This window comes from Bacillus rossius, chromosome 1, assembly GCF_032445375.1.
Source record: "Bacillus rossius redtenbacheri isolate Brsri chromosome 1, Brsri_v3, whole genome shotgun sequence".
NCBI classification, from domain to species: domain Eukaryota; kingdom Metazoa; phylum Arthropoda; class Insecta; order Phasmatodea; family Bacillidae; genus Bacillus; species Bacillus rossius.
Window position 1 is genome coordinate 8,519,743 of NC_086330.1, and position 23,131 is coordinate 8,542,873.

A 23,131-nucleotide genomic window follows, 5' to 3' on the forward strand; every position below is an offset into this window, starting at 1 on the left:
GTGATTAAAGTGAGAAAAAAAAGATCATTGTTAGCTTCTCTCTCATCAATGTTCTCAGAATACAGTTAGATTTTAAGCTAACCAACATGCTTGTTACCTCCATGGGATTAAAAAGAATTAAAATTTGTACAAAGTAAACCACATACCATTACTTAAGTCCAGTATTTACCAAACCGCATCTATACGACTATCCGAAAAATTGTAGCGTCCAAGGGGTGAGATCAACGAGAAAAACCAAAACTCTTTCGTCATAAACGTCTCCAGGTATGTATGTATTAAATCCATGAAAAGTGATTTAATAAACGTACTTATTTCCTAAATTGTATGTCTGTACTATACGAATATGTTATACAACAAAATTAACATTTAACACAAACACTCCCTATCATATTGATGTCCGCGCCTTGCGCGCGCTGCCAACAATTTAACCAACATTACAAGCACACATTTCTCTAATATTTGAAATCGATAGAGAATAGATAGAACAAATTTTGTTCACGTGGGCTAAGCCTTTGAAAACTTTTGGATCCAAATGTATTTAAAAATAACTAGTTCTTGCTACTGTAAGTTTACACACCCAAATCGTTCTACTGGTACAAGTGACTCAGTGTTAATACTACGTTTGCACCCGGGTGCTACACATGCTACTCCCACTCGAGAAGTAGTGGGTACAGGTGGGTGGGAATCACGAATTTAAATAATAGTTTTCCAAATGGGTAATTGTTCCTTATCGTATAACCAGCTTACATCTAAGATTTATAATGCATATATTCTAAATCAAAAAATACTTTGGTACAGTTTCAAATCGCAAACACATTCAATTCTTACTTCATTTAATTTTTTTATGTTAAAATACAATTGGATATGCTGCACGGTATGCTTCCGGGAACAACGTTCCCCAAAGTATTATACACATTTTTAAAATCAAATTTGTTTTCGTAATTATACAGATTTGTATAACAAATTATTCCAATTAGCATACTTTCTCTATTTTAATATTTTATGTTGAAATGCAATTGGATAAGCAACAAGGAAAAATTACTAGGCAGATTTTATTTGAGGAAAATCGACAAATCAACAAATAATTTAAATGGATTAAAAATAATAATAATAATAATTTTACCTACACATATCAAAAATAGGTAAGCTAAAAATATTTTCTGGAGGAACATTTACACATGTACTTTCTGCAGCACCTATGAATTTTGTTTTCTCTTTACAATCTTTAGGTGCAAAAGTTACACTAAAGTAAAGTCCACACGAACAAAGCCAGAGTTTTGATGGAGCAAGGAAGATTCACAAGACAAACAGCTTAATAGCGCCGATAGGAAGTTCAATTTTGAATGTGGGTGGCACTATAGTGAAAATTATTGTGGTCTGCAAGCAGAATAAGTTACAGCCTCTTGTTTTTCATATATTGTTTCGTTCTCAATACGAGAAGAGAAAAGTTTCTTCTCAAAAAAGGTACAATTTTGACATTTAAGTCTTGAAAATCTTTTACAATGGAATCGATTACTATAAAAACATACAGAACTTTAAATAGGAGCGAAACTGTATAAACAATCCAATTAGTTTTTTCTTAATATTTAAATTTACCAAGAATAAATTTAAACTAAGTATTTGTAAATTGTTGATAGTTCTATTGACCTTTGCAGGGTAAAATAACTTTAAATTTAAGAAAAAAAATTATTTTATTTTTCTTGTTTAGCCTACTGAGGATAAATGTGCAATATTTATTTTGCATGAATTAGTGGCAGTTGTGTGTGCGTATATGTTGTAAGGTTTGTCTACTGAGCATGGTAACGTGAGTGCAGTGTACCTCGGCTTGGTCCTGCGGGCGGCGCGCCCCATGTCGGCGGCGGGCGGGTGCACGCGCGGTCTGCTCGAGTGGCGCAGCGTGGTGAGGCGCGGCCGAACCAGCAGGCCGCCGCTGGCTGCTCTGCGCGGGTACGTGCTGTATCCGCCGACGCCCGCACCGAACATGGCCGCGCCAGCGACTGCGGCGCCCTTGCTTCGTCCGCGGACCCTGGGCAGGCGCGCGCGCCTCTGCCGGCGGTCGGAGGAACTGCACGGACTATCCCGCCATGACGCTTCAGCTCCTCGGGAGTGTTCGTGCGCACTCGGCTCGGGGAAGCACCGTACCAGTGTTGCCAAATCCAGTTAGCGGTTTGGGCTATTCGAAATGCTTGTTTGCGACATTTTTTTAAAGGCTATTTTGAAACTATTAGGCTAGTTGGAAAACTTTTATCTCGTAACTACAATTTAAGTTGAATACTCCAGTCTTTGGGTTTACGTCTTGCAGTGGCGTAGCCAGGATTTGTGTATGGGGGGTGTTAAGAAGCATGGCCCCCCCGTATTAAAGCGGGGGGTCTGGGGGTCCTCCCCCGGGAAAATTGGGATTTTAAGGTGTAAAATAGTGCTATTTTAGCAGTTTTTTGTACTTAAATTTAAATATTGTAATGGTAAAATTTTTATTAATATTTAATATGAAATTTGTTTGAGTGATGAATAAGAAATTTAATTAAAGATTTGCTGCTAAGGGGGGGGGGGGTTGAACCCCTAACCCCCCCCCCCTGGCTATGCCCCTGACGTCTTGTCGAGAACGAGGTCATTAAAGGACATTTTACATTGTCAATTTATTTGACAATGGAGTTTGAGGGGAAGTATTGGACGGAAAAGGCTTAGGCCCTTTTACAGTGTCAAATTTTCGTCTTTAACACCTGCCGATGTGTTTTGTGAAATAAAGTTAGAGGGTTATGACGTCACCGAAAACATCACTAGGGCAGCAACGTTTGTTTTGACAAGTCGAATGACTTGAGTTTCCATAAAATATTTTGCATATAGGACAGGTTATAAAATTTGCGGGTTGTTGGATGCAATCAGCCAATCAAAACCGCGTCAATCGAAAACGGAAATGACTTCCGTTTTCATCACATCGAATCTTAAAAATGGTGAAGAACATAAGGGCGATTAGAGAAGTTATAAAATGGAAATAACAAAAATAATGATAATATGAATGTTGTGTGCGAAATAATTTTATGTGTAAACAGGAAATTATGTCTCTATAGCTTCAAAAAATTACTGAACAATAATTTATATCATGTAATAAATATTATAGAGGAGAGGGGAGTGTTTCGATGAAAAGGGGAGTAATGTCGGAAACTTGCAAATGTTGTACGTGTTCGTGAGCCAGACGCGGGGTGCGCCATTTTACACGAACATTTACCACGGAGCTAATATGCTTGTCGTGGTCTAGACGATCTTCCCCAGCACCATAGACGAAATTCGGGGGCGGCAAGGGGTTGGCAGTTGCCATCCTAGAGTTTTCCAAACCATTTAGAGGTAAAAATATCAATAGTATTTGCTTAATTTGTTTACTTACACGATAAAAGAATTGGTAAAACACTCAATTAAAAATAGGCATACTTACTCTTGAGTTGTGTCAATGATATCTACTTTACAAATTATTTGGATAGTAATTAAAGGAATTAACAATAATTTTGTTTAGTAAATAGAGAATGTTAGCAATTAATTTGTGATTGTGGTGAAAATAGTTTGAGTAAGCTAAAATAATAATAATAATAATAATAATAAAAATTAATGCTAGTTTTTTGACGTGACAACGTCTAATAAATCGATGAACGCCGGCTGCATGCACGAAAAAGGATGACTCATTGTCCCGTTACGCACATTGTCCCGTTACGCTTTGTACTGTTACGCACATTGTCCCGTTACGCTTTGTCCCGTTACGCTCATTGTACGCTTGCACCGCATCTATCTCTCTTCCACTCGATTGGAAAAACCATCGTTTTGACTTTTTCGAGGCACATTAAACTTGAAACACTCCCATTAGTTTCCTACTTTTCCTATCATCGTCCTATCCTTAACAGAATAGCACAGATTGGAAGAAGTTAAATAGCAAACATGTATAAAAGTTATAGTTAAAATAATCTCTTCGTTAAAGTAATAAACATATTAAATTAATTAGTGCAAATAAAAGTAAATTTATCAATTAAATTGTAGATTTCATTTCACTCCTTCTTTGTATCCATACAAAATAGTGATAATTCAATAAAAATGATTCAATTTTATTCATAAAAGTATACAATCATTTCATCAATGTTTTGTTATTACGTTGTCACGTTCTATCGTCCGTAAACCGACTTTACAGACAACCATTATTTTATTTTATTTTTTTAATAATCGTGGCCATTTGTGGTGGGCTACAATAAAGTATTTCCTGCCCATTACAGCCCGGCATGATTCATGTGCAGAAGCGGCAGGCATTGTGTTTACAAGTAGTCGGTCTGTATTTATTGCCGGATTGAAAACTTGACACCCGTAACTTTGTCTTTCATACAAATTTGACATTTATGACTTAATTGAACGAAATCATCAAACCATTACTAGACGGGCAGAAATCTTTTAAATGATTTTGTGTTAAAATAATTCCAATGTTACACATATTTCTCGCAGTTACGGTGGTAAGTCTAAGAATTGTTATTTAGAACAGGGGCTAATGTTACTGGACGTAAGGAAGGAGAGAAAACTAATCCGTTTGAAAGTAAAGTCCCTTTAAAAAACTGAAACGCTAACCTTTTAAAATCAGTTTCAGAAAATAATTATACGCTTAAATATATTATTTTTTCAAGTTTACAAAGTAAACCACAGTATTAAAATCAAGAGAACTATTGATTTATATGTATATAATACTAAACTTTATTTTTAAAAAAATGTTTAAAATTTGGGTACCTACTAGACTGATTAGTGTTTCCCACTGGTGCAAAGTCATCTCAAGACACGTCGGATCTACATTTGGAAAATCTGAAGCATTGCGTTGCAGTGGAACCATAGGAAATAAACTTCTAGTCAGTGCCAAAGACACTAAATTCGAGCAAAAATTTAAATTATGAAGCCAGTAACATATAAAATATATCCACTAAAAAATATAAATTAATTAATTAATTGAGGTATAGTGCAACGTAAGCCAGGGCCGGATTTAGGGGAGGGCAACCGGGGTGAAAGCCCCGGAGACTCCACAAACAGAGGGCCCCCACAACAGAGACTTCGGAAAAAAAAAAAAAATCTTTCAAATTTCGACACTAGTAAACACTAGTAAACATATTTTCCTTTGATATTCTTTTTTTTTCTGCGGTTTTACCTTTACCTACAGTACTTTGTACATACATGATTATATTATTGTTAAGTATTAACATAAATATTCCAAAATATACAAAAAAACAATGAAGCGAAAATGAAATGACCCGACGTGAGCAGGCGAGCATGCCACGAACGACGAATGGCGAGACCTCCCTCCTCCCCTCCTAGACACAGGGGCGCTAGTTCTGCCCGGAGAGAGAGGGCCATGATGACTGTGGGTTGTGGGTGGGCGAAGGGTGGAGGGGGAAAGCAGGGCGGCGCCTGGCACTGCGGGTTGCGTGCCTCGCAGGGGTTACGGCGAGCAGGAACATCCTGGAACCGCAGCCACGGAGGATGTGCTGCCGGAGGGTCCACGGCCTCACTTCCGTGGCGTGCACGCGCGCACGAGTTCTCGGAGGTAACGAGGGTCGCCGGTTCGACTCCAGCCCCGAAACAAAATAAAAAAATTCAATAGCACCTTTGTTCAGAGCTCTAACACATTCTTTTTTTTGAAGTGACTACGTCTAATAAATCTATGAACGCCGGCTGAACTCACGAAAAAGGATTACTCATTGTCCCGTTACGCTGTGTCCCGTTACGCTCATTGTACGCTTGCGCCGCATCTATCACTCTTCCACTCGATTGGAACAACCATAGATTTGACTTTTTCGAGGCACATTAAACTTGAAACACTCCCATTCGTTTCCTACTTTTCCTATCATCGTCCTATCCTTAACAGAATAACACAGATTGGAAGAAGTTAAATAGCAAACATGTATAAAAGTTATAGTTAAAATAATCTCTTCGTTAAAGTAATAAACATATCTGAATTAATGAGTGCAAATAAAAGTAAATTTATCAATTAAATTGTAGATATCATTTCACTCCTTCTTTGTATCCATACAAAATAGTGATAATTCAATAAAAATGATTCAATTTTATTCATAAAAGTATGCAATCATTTCATCAATGTTTTGTTATGACGTCACGTTAAACTATCGTCCGTAAACCGACTTTACAGAAAACCAATTTTTTTTTTTAATAAGTGTAAAAGGCGAGTGTTACCCATGCAGGGGCAATACTTCTAGTCCTTGAGCACGCGACATGTATCTTCAACCGGCTACGTCTTTCGCAATCAACCGTGCAATCAGTGCTACTGTCGTCTAGGAGTTTGAACGCGCTGGGGATACAGTGCGTAGTTCGCCACTAAAATCATTATTAGTGACCCGGAAATCTCGCGAATTCGTCTGGCCTCAGGGTAGTTTTCCAAGTCATAGGCGTGCTCAACCCACGTTTGTTTTCCCATTGGTTGATTTATTAGCGAGAAATGGTGTATCCTTGTTAATTGGTACTACTTGATTCGCTTGCTTCTCTCCTAGCTGAGCGTCGCTGGCTCACAGTCGTAGATGGGCGTGTCCAAATAACTGCGGTCCAATCAGGAACACAGTGCGAGAGTGTGAAGGTTTGCATTCTAACTTGCTACTAAATGAATGTGCGAAACTTCTGTATCTCTAATCATTATCATCAACTGCTTCAAGGTTGAACCCTGCGGCCATATCAGCGTCCATCTTCCTCTTTCCCTCCGCTATTCCTCTTCCTCACTCTGTTCCATTCTTCTCCTATCTTCCACACGCCTTTAACTATCTGTTCTCCCCACCTCCTCCTTGGTCCTACTGTGTATTTCAACTCCATCATTGTCATAGCGTAGAGACATGAAAAATTCGCGGGTTAATTTTGTGTTATGCTAAAATTCAAATAATTATACCTTAGTTCTGCTTCTGCCATTGGTTCACTGTTAATCTGGAGGACTGAGGGCCAATTAGAGACCCTCACTCATATAAGTGTCGAATCACAGGCTGCCCAGTCGAGACGACTCACAAGTCAACAGCCAATGAACAGTTGGCATTTGCCCGAGTGTGTAGAGGATATTGGAGTCCATCCTGGAGGTCATTGAACCCGCGAATTTTTCCGGTCTCTTAGTCATAGGCAGCCTCTCTTGTCCCATTCTCTGCATAGCAACGTTGTGAAGATATCAACCTACTTTCAGCGGTCTTTTCTTCCGCGACCACTTCAGAAAAGCTGTTCCTTAATTTCAGCCTGTCTCGTTGACAGCGAGGTCATTAGATACGACATAACTAAACGACACAGACCAGGATATCAGGAAGGTAAAGGCCCCCACACGATCACTCCGCACTAACAGCTGGACTTGTCAGTCAGATCTGATGACTACGAACTGATGGCTTCCCATCAGCTCCACAGATGCCTCCTTACTGCGTGTTAGCGATGACCAACCCGCTGTACGGCTTCGCTCGGACCGCCTAACATAATATTAATAAAAATATATTATTACGTATACTATTTTTTACAAGTCGTCTTTTTTGCAAGTATGTAGATTAACGTTGTCAGCTATAATGTGTTTAAAAGGTCGCAGTATTCTCTCAGAATTACCCAATAAAATATACTTTCTATTATTGTAACTTATATAATGTTCAGTAAAAAAACTTTCTTCTATTCTTTAAAGTTATTTTTTTTTTTTTGTAAAACCAACTTTAGGCTATTGTTCGTTATTTCATCACTCGCTGCATATTTTATTAGTCACTGTACAGAACATGTAAGACATAAAACATTGTTGTAAAAGTTTAGTATTAATTATTCATGTGTAAATGGCTCTCAGGTTAGTTAAAAAACAAAAATTACTGGCCCTCACAAATGTAGTCCATAGTTGCCGTTCTTTCGCAGTAGGCATGGTCTGTGTAATTGTTTGTTACAGTCTGTAACGGCCTTCCTGCCGGCGAGACGTTAAACGTTTAGGACCGTTATTCAACTACACGGAAACGTAAAAAAACGGGAAAGGATCCGTGCCCGCAAAGATATTTACGTTTCACTATAAGTCCGTCGCTTCTACAATGTCCGTAACCGTAAAAAAAAAAAAAAAAAAAACAGCAACCAATAATATTGAAATTAAAAAAAAAATTATTGAGATCCGGAACAAAACACTTAAATTATTTATTACATTTAATAAAAAATATCCACCTCAAAGTAATGATAGAACATTAATATAATATTGTTCATGTATTTAAACTGTAAACAAACATGGCTAACACCACTGCTTCTATTGGCAATACGTAAATTACGTGAAACGAAAGGCCTTTGGCATTGCCGAGCTAATCCGCGCGGGCCTGCGTCCGCATACGTGCCACCGTGGATACTCCACGTCCCGTGAGATCCGCCGCAGTCCACGTGTCAGTGTAGAACAGGCCTTGGGAATCCTTCTTTTCACAGACGAGAGAGCCAAACGCACGATCGTGCATCTTCGTTTTTTTTTGTTCATTGTAAATAAATATGGCGGTGTTGATAAAAGGATACTAATGGTCAATTAGGTTAGGTTAGCTACATTAAAAATACTTGAAAACATTGTGGACGGTTGATTTGGTTAGGAAAGCTACTTAAAAGATACGGTAAAAAAGCATGAACTTCGGTGAACTTCGGGTTTTGGCTCTCTCGTCTGTGAAAAGAAGGTTTCCCGTTAGTGGACAGGGTGATGACGGAAGGGTTAGGGGGAATGCAATGAATGTGAAAGCTGTACGAGCGCTACGGAAACCACTGCTGCCCGCGGGGACTGCTCGCGTGCCAATGGTCGGCGGGTCTGGTACGGCGCGGTCCGGGACTTCCCCCCTCCCCCGCGCTAAAACTTCCTGCCTTCACAAGAGGGGGGGGGGGAAGGGTCGGGCGACGCGCGGGGGGAACTGCGACACGCGACAAACGCGGACACAGCGGGACGTCGTACCTACACTCACACGTTCATACATCACTACATTACCCGCCGTGTTTAGAATGTTTCACACGTGATTACAAGGGCGTCGCCAGGGGAGGGGGCGGGGGGGTAGGTAGGTGGCGCAGATCCCCCCCACCCCCCTAGAGATTAAAAAAAAATGTAGCCAAATGCAAAAAAAATAAATACTTTTCCCACAACTTCCCTCCCCCCCCAGGCCATCTGCTGGTGACGCCCTGGCGTGATTACACACGTCTTATATACCCCTCTATATCAAATACATGCTTCTGTTGAGAACATTTTTAAGCAGGCCTGGAAGTACAGTTCCCCTGCTCACCGACATGAAGAAATTTCAATGCCATAGTGTTCAAAAGAGCAAAATAATTTTTTTTTTATGGCTTGGCTACTTTGATAATAATATTTATATTCATTGGGCGTACCCAAGCCACAGAAACATAGGTAGGCCTAATAACTTAACACCTCTTTTTACTATTAGCAAAAGTATAGTACATTGGTTACTGCTATCTTAATACAATAAGTGGTGAAAATGGGAGTGCAACCAACGCTCCCACGCACATCTCTGGCTAAGCCTGGGACTATGAGAGGCGGCTATGGGTCTTGTATGGCTACACAAAATGGTAATACTTGCACCACAAAAGCTAAATCAATTTAAAATTAACCTTACAACTATTCAGGGTAGTTACAGATGCTTTGTGAACAAGTTTCAGGACCTTTTAATAATATATTCTTACAACTTTTTTAAATTACATAATCATTTTCATACATAAAAAGGAAACTAAACATAATAAGTACTATGTCTGCCATTAGCAGGAACATGCCAATTTTTGTTAGACAACTAAAACCTTTCCAGAAATAATTTCCACACTATTTAAGAGGGCAGTCTCCAACTGTTTATATTTAAATTAAATGTGTGACGATAAAATGATGCGAGGATTCATAAAACCAAATATAAGTTACCAAAAGGCTTCTGAATATGAAAGTTTCATGGAATCCAACACATCTACCATTTATTTTGAGACTTTTTTTTCGAGAGCTGTAAATACCCAGCTATTTAATTTATTAACAGGGAACATACAATAAAATCAAATGTGCAATATTGTGACTCAGTTGGAAAATGCTAACATTATTATAGCAAATTTAGTAATTATTGACTAACAACTGGAGCACCAGGAATACTCATTCTGTTACATAGAAACTTATTCCCTCCTTTAATTTATATCACTAACATTTTTTAAAGTAAAACCTGATACCTAATATGTAATATAAGTATAATTTAAGTCACAGTTTTTTCTAGCTGTACCAGAAATATCTTTTAATTTAATTTACAATACTCACTCACAACCTTCTAAAATTCCTTTTCTGTTTAAGGGAATTAGTTCCCAACATATCATTTAATTAATTAATTCTTTGTCCATTTGATCATACATATAAATATTTTTACACAATGGCATGGGAGATATCAAAATACAAATTAAATGTTAAAAAAAAAAGTAAAAAAATGATTTTTAATTAGGTATAGCCTTACAAAACAATTTTTTTAGCACAAGTCATAGATCATAAGCTTTGCAAGATTTTATACCTTATTGCAGTCTGAATTTTATTAATATCCCCATTTTGTAACAACCTAGAGGAAATAATGATTATTTCATGATCAACAAAAACTCAAAGCTGGGTCCCATGCAATGCCCTGTCAAAACAAGAAAACGTAATACTGAAGCTGAATTTAAAGTGATGAAAAATATTAAAAAAATCCAAGATTGCAAGAGTTTCTCCAAATTGCTGCTGTGTTGGAACTGGAGGGCACATGCCACTCACAGAATTTGTTGAGTATGCTTGAGTTCAAGGTTCAGGTAGAATATTTATTTAGGCCCCTATGAGTAAAAAAATAATGTGAAACTGTACACATAATGTATTAGTTTCTCATTTTGTCTACAGGAAATCTCTCAACACATTTTGATACATTCTAGGCTGCACAAAATCCAGGCTTATCTGAATGTGTGCTCAATATCCAGGGGGTGAAGGCATCAGCAAAACATTTTACATGCACCAGCCCTGTTGACACCGAAACAGCCCTTCAAATAAAGTTGTGTGGCGAAATGATACCTTTTTATTCCGTGGTCTTTCTAACCACTAATATTTTTGTGCATCTACTATAATTTTTGCTGGGTTGGCAGCATTATTGCTGAATGCTATTTGGATTACTTCAAAACTAAGTATTGATGTGAGCTTAATAAGAATTGTAAATGGGTGTTATGTTTGTATTTGATGGTAGAAATTTTGATAAGTAATTCTTTATTTCATTTTAAATATTTTAAATGAAAGATTCGAACTTTAATGCTGTGTGGAAAATCTGGAACACACCTGGAGATGTCGTAACACATTCTTCGTGGGCTATGACGGTGCTGGGGGCGTGAGTTAAGAGGCCGGACGCTGGATTCACACGATGCGTGACGTGGACAGGTCAGAGCGGAACCTGGTGTCATACAAAATTTATTTGCGTGCCCCGTAACAGTGGCCATGTCCGTCTACGACGGATGCAAAAGCTATTTGCGCCCATACTTGTCACGAGACCGTCCAGAACTTCAAAACTGTAAGTCACGAGAGGCCCAGACCCCCCACCCGGGGAGAAACTTGCCAGTTTGCAACCACACTGGCCACAGTGTGCAGCGGAATAACAATGATTACATCTGAATCAGCATATGAAAATATTGTCTGGATTTTGAGCAATAATAACTGAGGTGGACATTGCTCGTTCAACAGACTTGTTTTTTGCAAAACCTGACGAGTTATGTTTGTAAAGGTGTGCGCAAAAAGCATGGCATTAACTTTTGTGAAGAATCACATATTACATCAATAGTGACAAAGATTATATGGTGAACTGCAGTAAAGCCAAAATAACACAGAAAATCATGTCAATTCACCATATAACACCGAAAATCAAGTTAATACACCAATAAGCATTGAAATGCAACAAAATATCATGAAATTGACGAGCATATTTACCTAATCAAATTTTGAACTCAGATTACAAAAATATAATCTTATAATACATTAAATTCAATGAAGTGTGGAGTTAGTACCAAAATGTATGTACTACTAAATAGATTGGAATAAATTCTTGCTTTTTTTATATTGCAACTGTTACTAATTATTACATACCAACTTCGGTACATTTTTTAGTCACATATAAAGAAAGTTGCTGATTTATTTGTATTGTTCCCAGCATTTTGACAATCTTATTACAATTTATTATATTTTAAAGTGCAGCATGTTTCAGTCAAAATGACACTGTTTTAGTAAAGTAGGTATCATTGAAGATGTACGTTTCATATTTATTGAAAATGGTGCTATCTTTGTGAATAAACAGAATTAATAAAAAATACAAAACAGCAACACTGAAATCTCCTGTTTTAAAAACAAAATTGGCCTTAAAATAAAATCATAAAATCTTGTTTCTACACATCGCCTATGTTGGGTGCACGTTCCATACACTATGTTAGGAAAAAAGTTTCTTTTTCTTTGCATCGTGTGCCTCTGGTGAAGCGAGAGCGATGCTCGGTGCATTTGAGCTGTCAAAACAGCAAGAAACGCATTTGAGCTGTCAAACAGCAAGCAACAGCCAAGCTCAGTTTAGAGACTGATCTTACTCACATCCCTGAGTTGTGATAAAACAATAAGACTGATCATTTGTACAGCTGCTGTAAATTTTGAGTAGAATAATATTTGTTAAGTATTTTATTTAATAATACATATACCCAGACCAGCCGTTTGATAAGATGATGATTATATTAAACTTAACATGGTATACAGTACACAATGTTGAAGAGTTTTTGAAAGTTGTTCCTCTGTAAAGCCAAATGAATGTAATCATTCGTACAATTCTGGTTTGTGCAAAATATGTGATGTTCACATAATCATAATTTTTGGAAATGGCAGATCATTTATTTTTGTTTGCTACCTAAGGTTTCTCCCGCTAACTTTTGAAGCTGTTGTATAGTTCCATACTTAGGAGTAGGATTAAGTGTCTAAATTTGAGGGGTACAATTTTTTTTTATCCAAACATTATGAAACTTGAAATTCTGAATTTGGAAATAACCCAACCTGAGTGTGGCAATTGTGGTGGGCCTTAAACAATAGTAAGGCTTACCACAGTTATTAGCATTGGGCAGTATTTGTAATTGGCAGTCTGTATTTTCCTGAAATAAGTTGCATTAAAAGACTTTCGTGCTATCTATTAACATTTGGTAAGCTAACATCAATATTTGCTGGTGCAGGTGTTGTGATTGAAGTTGGGCTATTTATCAGCTATATTCAAGTGAGAGATAGGTAATTATGTGCATGAACTAAAGTATTATATTCTTAGTGTGCTGCAAAAGTGACCAAATTTAACTTCCAGAAGAATACATCTTGAGAATACTATTAACACTACTAAAGAAAAACACAGATAAAACATGTATCCTTCTTTCTAGAATTCCTTAGGCTAGGCAAGAGTTTCAAGACCATCGTATTCAAAAACTTAACACACTCAAAATGTTTTTAGAAATTATAGAGAGAGAGAAAAAAAAAAGTCTGAAATATACAGTTTTACTTATCATTAAAACTACTTCTTAATTCAGTATTTTAACTTAAGTGAGTAGGTACATAGTTAAAATTTTCCAACGTCTGCCCCAAGTCATTGATTTCCCAAGCTTATCCAGAAAAGTTAACATCTGTTTGTGAAGTCTAATTTTTCAAATACTGACACCACAAATATTATTTAAAGGTACAACTATAAATAGCTTACTTTCACTACAGTATATTTTATTTCAAAACCTTTTAAAATAAAAAAGTTAAACAACGAGAATCAATTCACATAAAAAAAAAAACACCGGAGTAAGTAATTACAATAATACAGGTTACAGAATTCTAAAATTGCTTACGATAACTGTTCGATACAGCTAGAAATCACACGAAACCAATATTCCACTAGTCCCGCCCGGACTGCCGTGTTCGATGGAAGATGCACCCTTAGTTTTGACCACCTCCGTACACGGCACTGATCCACAAGCACTCTGCCGATACACCGGTGTGTCGCGACCGCACTACGCCAGCTGGTACTGCTGTATCTGCTCCGGGTAGTAGATGACAGTGTCTTCCTGGCCGTTCTGGTCCGTGGTCAGGATGTTGCCGCCCAGCGCCTGCGCACCTGGACACAGACAGCACCAGGTACCGAGTGTCCGCGGAGGTAAGTGGCCCCGAGAATGAAAGAACGCTTTATAACCGTTCCGAATCATTCTACGAGCAAACACAGGCAATAAGAGAAAAAAAGCACAGTGCCAAAGAAGGAGAGGTGGCATCTGCCATCCCCACTGGACTACAAAACTTAAGTATTCTTAACAGTGAGGCATGACATATTCACACACTGTTCACATTAGTAACCATAACCTAAATATGACATAAAATTGTTGAGGTAGAAAGGTTGAAGTTGAACTACCTGATTTCATCATCCTACTTTCCGCACAAAAATTTGTCTCAGAGCATTGATTAACCTCATGTGCAGCAGAGAAACCACAAGCGAAACGTTTTCCAAACAGCGTTCATTTGCAAAGAATTTTTCTGCTGGAGTAAGTGAAGTTTGATCTTACAAGCCACTTACTAAACGCTTCTTCGGCCAAATCTTCATCGACGTACATCTCCGGCCCCGACATGGGCTTGTCCCCTTTCGTTGTCTGCAAGCACACAAGCAAGTCGCACAGATGAGTTATTACTGACAAACTATAACAGCACACGCACTAGGTACTTTCATAATAGAACCAACCAAGCAAGGAAGTCCACGTTTACCCACTGTTTGCATGCTCACCGAGTCTCTCTCCTCTTTTGACGAGGAACGAACTAAAACTCAAATTCTTGTCTTTAATAAGGCAGTTCACGAGTGATGGTCAAAATTTTAGCACTTATATACGTGCACTGGAAGTTATACTTACTTGGCGTGATAAAAAACTAACTTTAATATTGCATGCAAATAATAGAAATAAAATAATAAAATGATTGGAGTGCTATTATACACAGAATTAAATATTGTTGCAGACGCAGACAGGACCACGATGCGCTCCAGGTTCTGAGCTGGCTTACAGCCCTGCACTGTCGTCACGCACCGTCCATTGACGTAAGATTGCCATATGTGCCTACCTACCCCCTCCTCCTCCTCCCACATAAATGTCATGCCTCAGGCCATTGTCAATGACCCTTTTAGCTGCCTGGGAATCATAAGGGTTTCCCGATGCCACTGCGCAGAGTGGCACAAACAAACACAGCCTTTCTGAACTTTTCGGGTGTTGGGTTGGCTCAAGGTGATACAACATGTCCAACCATCCCCCCTCCCTCAAGACAGTTCGGTTCCAGAAAGTCTGCTAAGAGTATAAAAGCAGCGACGCCGGCCTCCGCGAGAGTTCCGAGCGAAGAGCGAAGAGCAGAGCAGGGGAGAGAATCTCCCCCTTGGGGAGTGCTACTGGCGATACCTTTGCTATCAGCGAGAGGTGAAGAGGGCAAGTGGCCCTTGCTGAGCGAACCGGACCTATCGGGAGGCGATACCTGCGAGTGAAGGCCTGACGAGCCAGTCGGGTGCGACGAGCGATAGTTGGTGACTGTACTGCGGCGCGGTGTGTGTGAGTGTGCGGAGGAAGCGGACAGAAGAGCGAACCACTGTTGAGACAAGCTCCAGTGGAAAGTTTTAATGTTCCCTTGATCTGTGTAAGACTAATTGTTGTGGACAGTAATATTGAGTGCATTAATTAAATTTATGGTGTAGACATTGGTAATAAATAAAACTGAACCAATTAATTGGGCTATACCTTACAAACCCAGTTTTCTCCCCACATTATGCTCGCAACAATATTAATATATCTAAATACGTGTGTAAAACTAATTATTTAATTTAGTAAAATAATAATTATAAATTTTAATTAATAATACCTAATAATTTGTAATGCAAATAAATTATACACATGGGAACATAACTGCACTTATATAAATACACTTGAAAATGTTTATGAACAAAATTTCTATCACTAATATTTCACAATAAATAAGTTCTTTAATTATAAGGACCAGTATTCAATATTAATCACTAGAGTATATGATTTAAAAGAACATATATATAATTTTTATTTGTATGTAGCCATTTTATAAACTGTCAACTTTTGTTGCATGCTGTGCACATATTCTCTCTTATCATTTTTTCGTAAAGCGCCTAAAGAAGTATAACTTCACAAATATTTTGGAATAAATTCTAGTTAGATACTCAACTATAGAACATAAGAAAGCTTTATTGCTTTAAAAACTTAAAACACTAGGCTTGAGGGTTCTAACACATGCTCACACTGCAACAGTCAAGGATTCGATACCAACAACCCCGCATGACTCAAATTCACACGCAGTGAGTCATTCAGTATCCAAGTGGTTCGAAGCCCACTATAATCAAGACTGTCCCTTTGCCCTTAAGCCTTTTTTTTCTTGCCTGACTAATTGCATTGTCATCATTCACTGGAAGTCTATTTTCTGTGTTCCCATAATTAGGTAATACGTAATACCTATCTACTGCAGTTGGTACATTTTGAAAGTAGCGCTTCATTGGAAGTAGGTTAAATAAAAACAAAATAAATTTTATCCAAACCTAAAATCACAAATAAATTATTTGCCCAAATGTCACTGAACAATGAAGAAAACATTGACATCAGCTGATGTAGGCATGTTCTCTGTGGGTTTATGTTTTAATTTTTATTTCTCATTTTGCATTCTTGAGCTTTTTCAATGACAAACAGTGCAAAACTGCAATAAAATAGTATTAAAAGAAAAAGAAAATTTACCATAAGTACCAACTGGTAAGTAATAAATAAATAGATATAATATTATAATCAAAACTAAAATAAAAACTCAAATTCCTGTGTGTGTTAAAAATTAGACAGCATACCTACCTAAATAATCTAACGTTAAAACATTTTTTGTCTGTCTGTACCAAACAATTTAACTCAATAAAGCCTGATGCCACTGTCTTGAAATTAAAATCAAACTGTACCAAAGATATGATGATTATTTATAACAAAAATTGATTCCACCAAAACATTTACATAATGGAGTTGCAACTTCATTGTTATTTTTCCCGGATGTGCGAAAGGAGAAAAAGATTACATACAAAGGATTCCAATCATACAAACAAACTACCCATTTCAGATCAAAATATTACAATTTACCATTAATTTATGTGTTTCAACAACAATTATTAATTCAGCAAAAATGTAGAATTTTCCCATGTAAGTATTTGAGTAAATGTTGTTACAGTTATGCAACATATATAACATATATGTACATAAATACATAGCATGTTCTTTTAAGTTTGTGATTGTACTAAATTGTTTGTACTTGCTCCTGAATGTAAGACCAAAAATGGTGTCAACAAAGATGAGATAATGTAACTTTATCTTCAGTGTACATATTATCAATAAAATATTATGGAATTAGCAAGAACTATAACCCCCCCAGACAATCAACGCGACACAGGTTGCTCCGGGCCTGGACCTCGCCGAGCAGCGACCAACCACAATCACCTCGCGATACTTCTGCAGGTACATCTTGAGGGGCTCGACGTAGTTGTCGAAGCCCAGGTTGGTCATGGCGAACAGGATGTCCTCGCCGTTGATGGTCTTCCTCTTCTCCATGTGGCAGCGGTCGCTCGCCTCGCTCGTCACGAAGCTGATGAACTCCGACACGCACTCCTGCACGCACTCGCGCGCGTCCTTGGCTATCTTGCCCGGGTCCGGGATGCCCCGCTTCATGATCTTGGCGATGTTGGCGATGGGCAGGAAGCGGTCCTGCTCGCGGAGCAGATAGCCCTGCTTGTCGCTGCCGCCCTGGTTCGAGTCGTCAGTGTTCTCCGCCGTGAGCCCCGCCTCCCCGTCATCTGCGGCACATGAGCCCGGCTCCACGCTAACAGCGGTCACACGCCAGTGTAAAACAACTAAAATTTAATTAAAAGAAAGCAAAATCTATGTTTTGAGGAATTTAAACTACTTACACTATTACAAAAAAAAGGGGGGGTTGTCTGTAAAGTCAGTTTACGGACGATAATTTTAAGTGATGTCATATCAAATTTTTTAAATTGCTGCTTTTAAAAAGCCCGCCCCAAACCTGTTTGATATTATAGAAGATTTTCTCGCATGGTGGTTGGCCGGTTCTTGCACGCTAGGCTCAGGTGGAACGTGACCTTGAGTCATGCTTTTTCGTGCGTGCAGCCTGCGTTCATCGATTTATAAGACGTTATCACGTCAAAAAATTACTATTAATAGTGATTTCTTACTAATAACAACCCAAGTCTAAAATATATAATCAAATGTTTTCATAATAGCTACACAAATTTTCATAAAAAGGTTTTATTTAGGCTACTTGGTTGACTTGCATATTTGAAGTTTATATTTTCGATTCTAAGTTAAAATGTATTTCAACGTCAAACTAGAGATTAAAAACTTCCACACTAAATTTTTTTTTACTGTTGAATTTCTTTACGATTGACTTTTACAAGTAAATTTTACAACTTGTGACATCTAAATAACCTTTCATTTAAAATTGTTATTACTAATCTGAACCCTCTCAGTACAAAATACATATATATAAAAGTGTAACAGCTGCATATGTTTGGGAAATCTAATTTTCAACAAAATAAAAGTGTTGTAGTAATATTTAAATTAAAATCTAGAAAAAATATTAAATTTATTGATACTTATATTTAAATGGGAAACTTACACTTAATGTTAACATCAAACTGCTAGGAAACTTAAATTTATTGATGTGTGTGCATATTAGAATTATAATACACTGTAAAAAAATACATCAGTTGAAAATAATACTAAAAACCATTCCAAATTTCAGTTTATATGGCATTACAAAATAAAAAAATCTTTGAGTGACCATAATCTTTCTATTTCTGAGAAAATGTTGAATAACCTAACATATGGTGAGATCTGTATTTACTACTTATTGTTGAAATAATTGCAAATCAACAGTAATTTTTTTAAAGTTTACAGTGTTATTGTGTTCAAATTCAAAGCGTTATGATAGTGTGAGATACCCGTTCTACAGTCCATCTAATTATCTTAAATTAAATTGACTCAAACTATTTTAAGTGTACATGGATTAAAAAACTGCATTATTTTAAAATTAATTTTACAGAAAATTAGATAGAGTGGTAGATTTGTTCCCAAAAATTTACAACTGCTACACACTTGCAGGCATGCACTTCTTACCACACACACAAATCATTATAATCTCAGATCAGACTAAGCAACAATTTATACATAAAATCCACATAAGCATCTAAAAACTACCAACACTATTTGCAATTGTATTAACTATTTAATTTAAATCCTCAAGATACTTACCATCAAGGTCTTCCCCCTGTACAATGTAATTCTGTGAATCAACCGTCAAAAAAGTGTTACTAATATCGTCTCCACTCTCACTATTCTCCATCTTAAAATAACGTTTATATTTTTGGGATTTTATATTGCTTGGACCTATTGTTTATTATATGAACAAACACGTCCTACACTGAAAACTTGAAATTGTATGATTTGACGGCTCCAAAACTTATGAAAAACATATACAATGAGCTACACTAAAATCGGAATATATTTTTTCCTTAACACACTTAAAAACGGCCAAACTAATTTAATTGATCAAAACCAAGATTCACATAACCTCACACTTTACAGAAAATTGTTTTCCAGATTCTTCTGTTTTTGTTTGATGTTTTTTTTCCCTCGCGTCTCACACGATGGCCTTGTAAGTACATGTAGCCATCACACTCCCGAACGTTTTTAACGAATACGATTGAGAACGAGTAATTTTATATATATGTAATTTTAGTAGAAATAATTCGGATATCATAGTTCTATTAAAAACAATACACGTATACGTGGTAATATTGTGATCATACTCTTTTGATGTCATACCGACCATGGCCTTGAAGCCCGTGCTCCACACCGCCAATACCGGATCCCGTTTTCGGAGGCGCACCCCTAGCTAGAGGTGGGTCGAAAAGTATCAACCAGATACTTTATCACTGATACGCGCCTGTATCAGGAATGGCAAACGAGTACACTTGAAAAGTATCAAGTACTTTAGTATCAGTTCAGAATTCGCCTGGAACAACACCATGGCCAATGTGCGCGTGCGCAGAACCCGATCGCAGATCGCCGCCTGAGTATTGGAGTGTTCTATGTCCACTTTTTAGGTTTTTTATGCTATGGACACGAAATTAATATTTGTATTCATTTGTACTATATCCACACACGTCTACGCACGTAAAAATGTTTGTTCTTAGTTTAAGACCAATATTATTTTGCTCTATGTCATGCTATTCATAGTAATTTAAACTTTCAAATGCTTATATCTCAGTTCTTACTTCAATGGATATAGAAAACTCCAATTCTCAGGCGGCGAGATGACGGTCACTTGGGCGGAGCTTGTGAAAGGGGAGGGAGCAGGAACGACGAATAAGGGATAAAGAAGGGAAATAATGTAGGGGAGGAAGCGCAGGGGAAGGCGCTGAAGGAGAGGCGCAAAGCGAAATTGTTACGAGTCGTTTGGTTATTGTCCCACATCAAAGTACGCTCAGTGCGCAGTGCGTGCACAGTCTCGTTCAATAATAAAACTAATGAAATTTTAATATTAAAAAGGGAGCTGGGAGGAGGACAAAGGAGAAGGCATACTCCACATTGGTCAGGCCAATGTTGGAGTATGCGGCGGCGGTCTGGGACCCCTACCTGGTGACTGAGGTGAAGGAGCTGGAAGGGGTGCAGCGCAGAGCGGCTAGGTGGGTGATGGGAATGTGGAGAAGGAGGGAGGGGCAGGATGGGAAACTGCATAGCCCAACGGAAATGATTAAGGAGTTGGGGTGGGAAACGTTACAGAGGAGAAGAAGAGTGGAAAGGTTGGTCAGGATGTTCAAGGTGCTGAAGGGGGAAGGGGGATGGGGGCAATTGGGAAGCAAAGTACATAGAGGGGAGTACAGAGGACGAAGAGACCACAGATGTAAGCTCCAGAGGGTGTGGAGGCGGACAGAGAGAGGGCGGAACACCTTCCTGGTGAGGACGGGGAGGGAGTGGAATGGGCTGGGGGAGGAAATGGTGGAGGTCAGGGATGGGAGGGAGCTGAGGAGAAAGCTGATGGAGGGGGGGGGGAGAGGGGAGTGAGTGGGAGTTCTTGCCACCGGGTGAAAGCCCAATTGCAGGTTAAGTAATAATAATAATACATTAATACAAAATATAATATTTATATTTGTGCACCTAACAGCTATGAAAATGCAAATAAATTCTCAGTTGACACTAATAACAGATGTAATCAACAGATAGACTTTTTTCCCGAAAACAATTAGTAACTAGTGTTTTCATACATTAAAAGATTACGATTTTATCAAAAATAAAAAATAAAAAAAAACAGATACGTACATTAGTGAGCATACTATATCAATGTTTACGTTTCAAATGTTTCTTCAGATTAGTCGATGATATGATTTATAACTCAGTTTTTGTTTACACAAATTACAATTAGCATACTCATTATTTTCCGTAAAAAAATTCCACACAAATTAAGTCTTTTTCCTGCACTTATCCATTCCTTATTTCACTATAAAGATACTAACTACAAAGCATGACAGCCCGCAACAATGTACATGGTGGTAATTAATACATGGCCAGGACGAACTGCAGTGAATGTTGAACTGATTGATACTGGCTGTATCAGGCGGGCATGAGAGTAACAGAGGTAGAGAATTACCGGGCGTGATAAATAATGTTAAAGAGACACCGATACCTTTTTACGCTGGTGATGACGGCACGGAGGATGTGTACCCTGTAACGAGAATGCTGATACCTTGTCGTTTCCTGGGACCGCTACTGCTCTAATACAAAAGTATCAGAGACTTGTAACTAGGTCCATTACTGTATCAGTATCAGGTTGGAACAGATACCGAAAATTGCTGTAACAACCCACCTCTACCCCTAGCCCAGCCGGAATGAGTCAAGCGAGCGCCCCGGGCGTGAACTCAATTAACTGAATTAAACATCAGGACACGAAACCCCGGGGGCTCGACTACGGAAAACAATTCCCAAACGAGGCATTAAGACAAAATTAATTAATCACAAGCAGTGAGCAAGTGCGTCGCAGAGACTCCGTGCGTGCGCGGCACGAACAGAACAGAAATCAAACCTCGTTACTAGCCACAGCGGCTACTGGCCTTGATAATAAGGCCTGTGATAGTTGTCTAGCCAAACTAAGGGAATTCAAACTCAAACAGTGCACGTTGAGACAATTTATATTTAAATTTACAGTCGCTAACTTGGTGCCGCTTTTTAAAGTATTAAATCATTTAAAACAACTGTTAAGCCTTAGGCAACTATTTACCAGGTGTAAAGTTTTAATCAAGCACCTGGAACATGTTTTTTACTCATAGTATAACAAATTAGGTTATTATAAGTTTTTGGCGCCGACTCACAAAGCAGGTGAAAGTTGTGTCCTTTGCGAAGCGGCCATCTTTCGGCAGTTTCCAACCAATCCGCGCCGGGAACAGACGTGTGTCCGTGGGCAGCATTCAAGTTAGTTGCACTGATTATTTTATTCTGCACTATACCATCATAACTAAATCCTTTTATTAATTCACCGCTGCCCACGTCGACTCGGCGCGTATTTTGCGGAACCGGGCCTATCCCGACCGTCTTCAAAGTGATATCGCGCTGCGTATCGGATCACGAAACTCACCAGTACTGGCCGACTCCAGCGAGAGCATTTTATTTAAGGATGCCGTGCATATGCCTGCTGGCTGCACTATCACGTAAGTGTTACTCCGAACTTAGGAGCCCACTCATCGAGCCCCCCCCCCTGCACCCGTTCACTTTCTGCGCTAGCTGTCTCCAGCGAGCATTGACCCACGTCCCGCGAGACTGCCGCGGTAATCATTTCAGTGTCGCGTAGTGTTGTGTTCTTTTGTTTTTTGATCGTTTTGTAAGTGTAACGGTGTAACCGCTAGACATTGCCAAGTGTTGGTGAGAGTGTTTGTAGTGGGACTGAACCGCGGAGCGAACGTGTAGAGTGTACCGTGTACCCACGCGGACCCCCGGTGAAGATCTTAAATTAAACATACTTCTCACCAACTTGTGTTACAATCATTTC

General features: G+C 38.5%; 2 protein-coding genes across 11 annotated transcripts in view; both read right to left on the reverse strand.

Annotated features, from left to right (window-relative positions):
- The window catches only part of LOC134531782 (serologically defined colon cancer antigen 8 homolog), a 37,343-nt gene extending 35,386 nt beyond the window's left edge, over positions 1-1,957 (reverse strand). For 8 of the 10 annotated variants that reach the window (XR_010075088.1, XR_010075087.1, XM_063367741.1 and 5 more), the window contains exon 1: positions 1,820-1,957. Coding sequence is in view for 6 of the 10 variants with exons in the window: in XM_063367741.1 (XP_063223811.1) it covers positions 1,820-1,851 (32 nt within the window). In the remaining 4 variants the exon portion in view is untranslated. Of the gene's footprint in view, positions 1-146; positions 403-1,819 lie in introns of those variants that run through there. The other 2 variants (XM_063367705.1, XM_063367732.1) reach the window with 2 other exon arrangements.
- Positions 1,958-9,396: 7,439 nt separating this feature from the next.
- Positions 9,397-19,775, reverse strand: LOC134531854 (nuclear transcription factor Y subunit beta). Its single transcript, XM_063367848.1, has 4 exons — positions 19,342-19,775; positions 17,515-17,867; positions 14,568-14,640; positions 9,397-14,117 (listed from the first exon to the last, which is right to left on the reverse strand). The coding sequence occupies exons 1-4, from the start codon at positions 19,430-19,432 to the stop codon at positions 14,014-14,016; spliced, it is 621 nt and encodes a 206-aa protein (XP_063223918.1). The 5' UTR covers positions 19,433-19,775; the 3' UTR covers positions 9,397-14,013.
- Between the last annotated feature and the right edge of the window lie 3,356 nt (positions 19,776-23,131).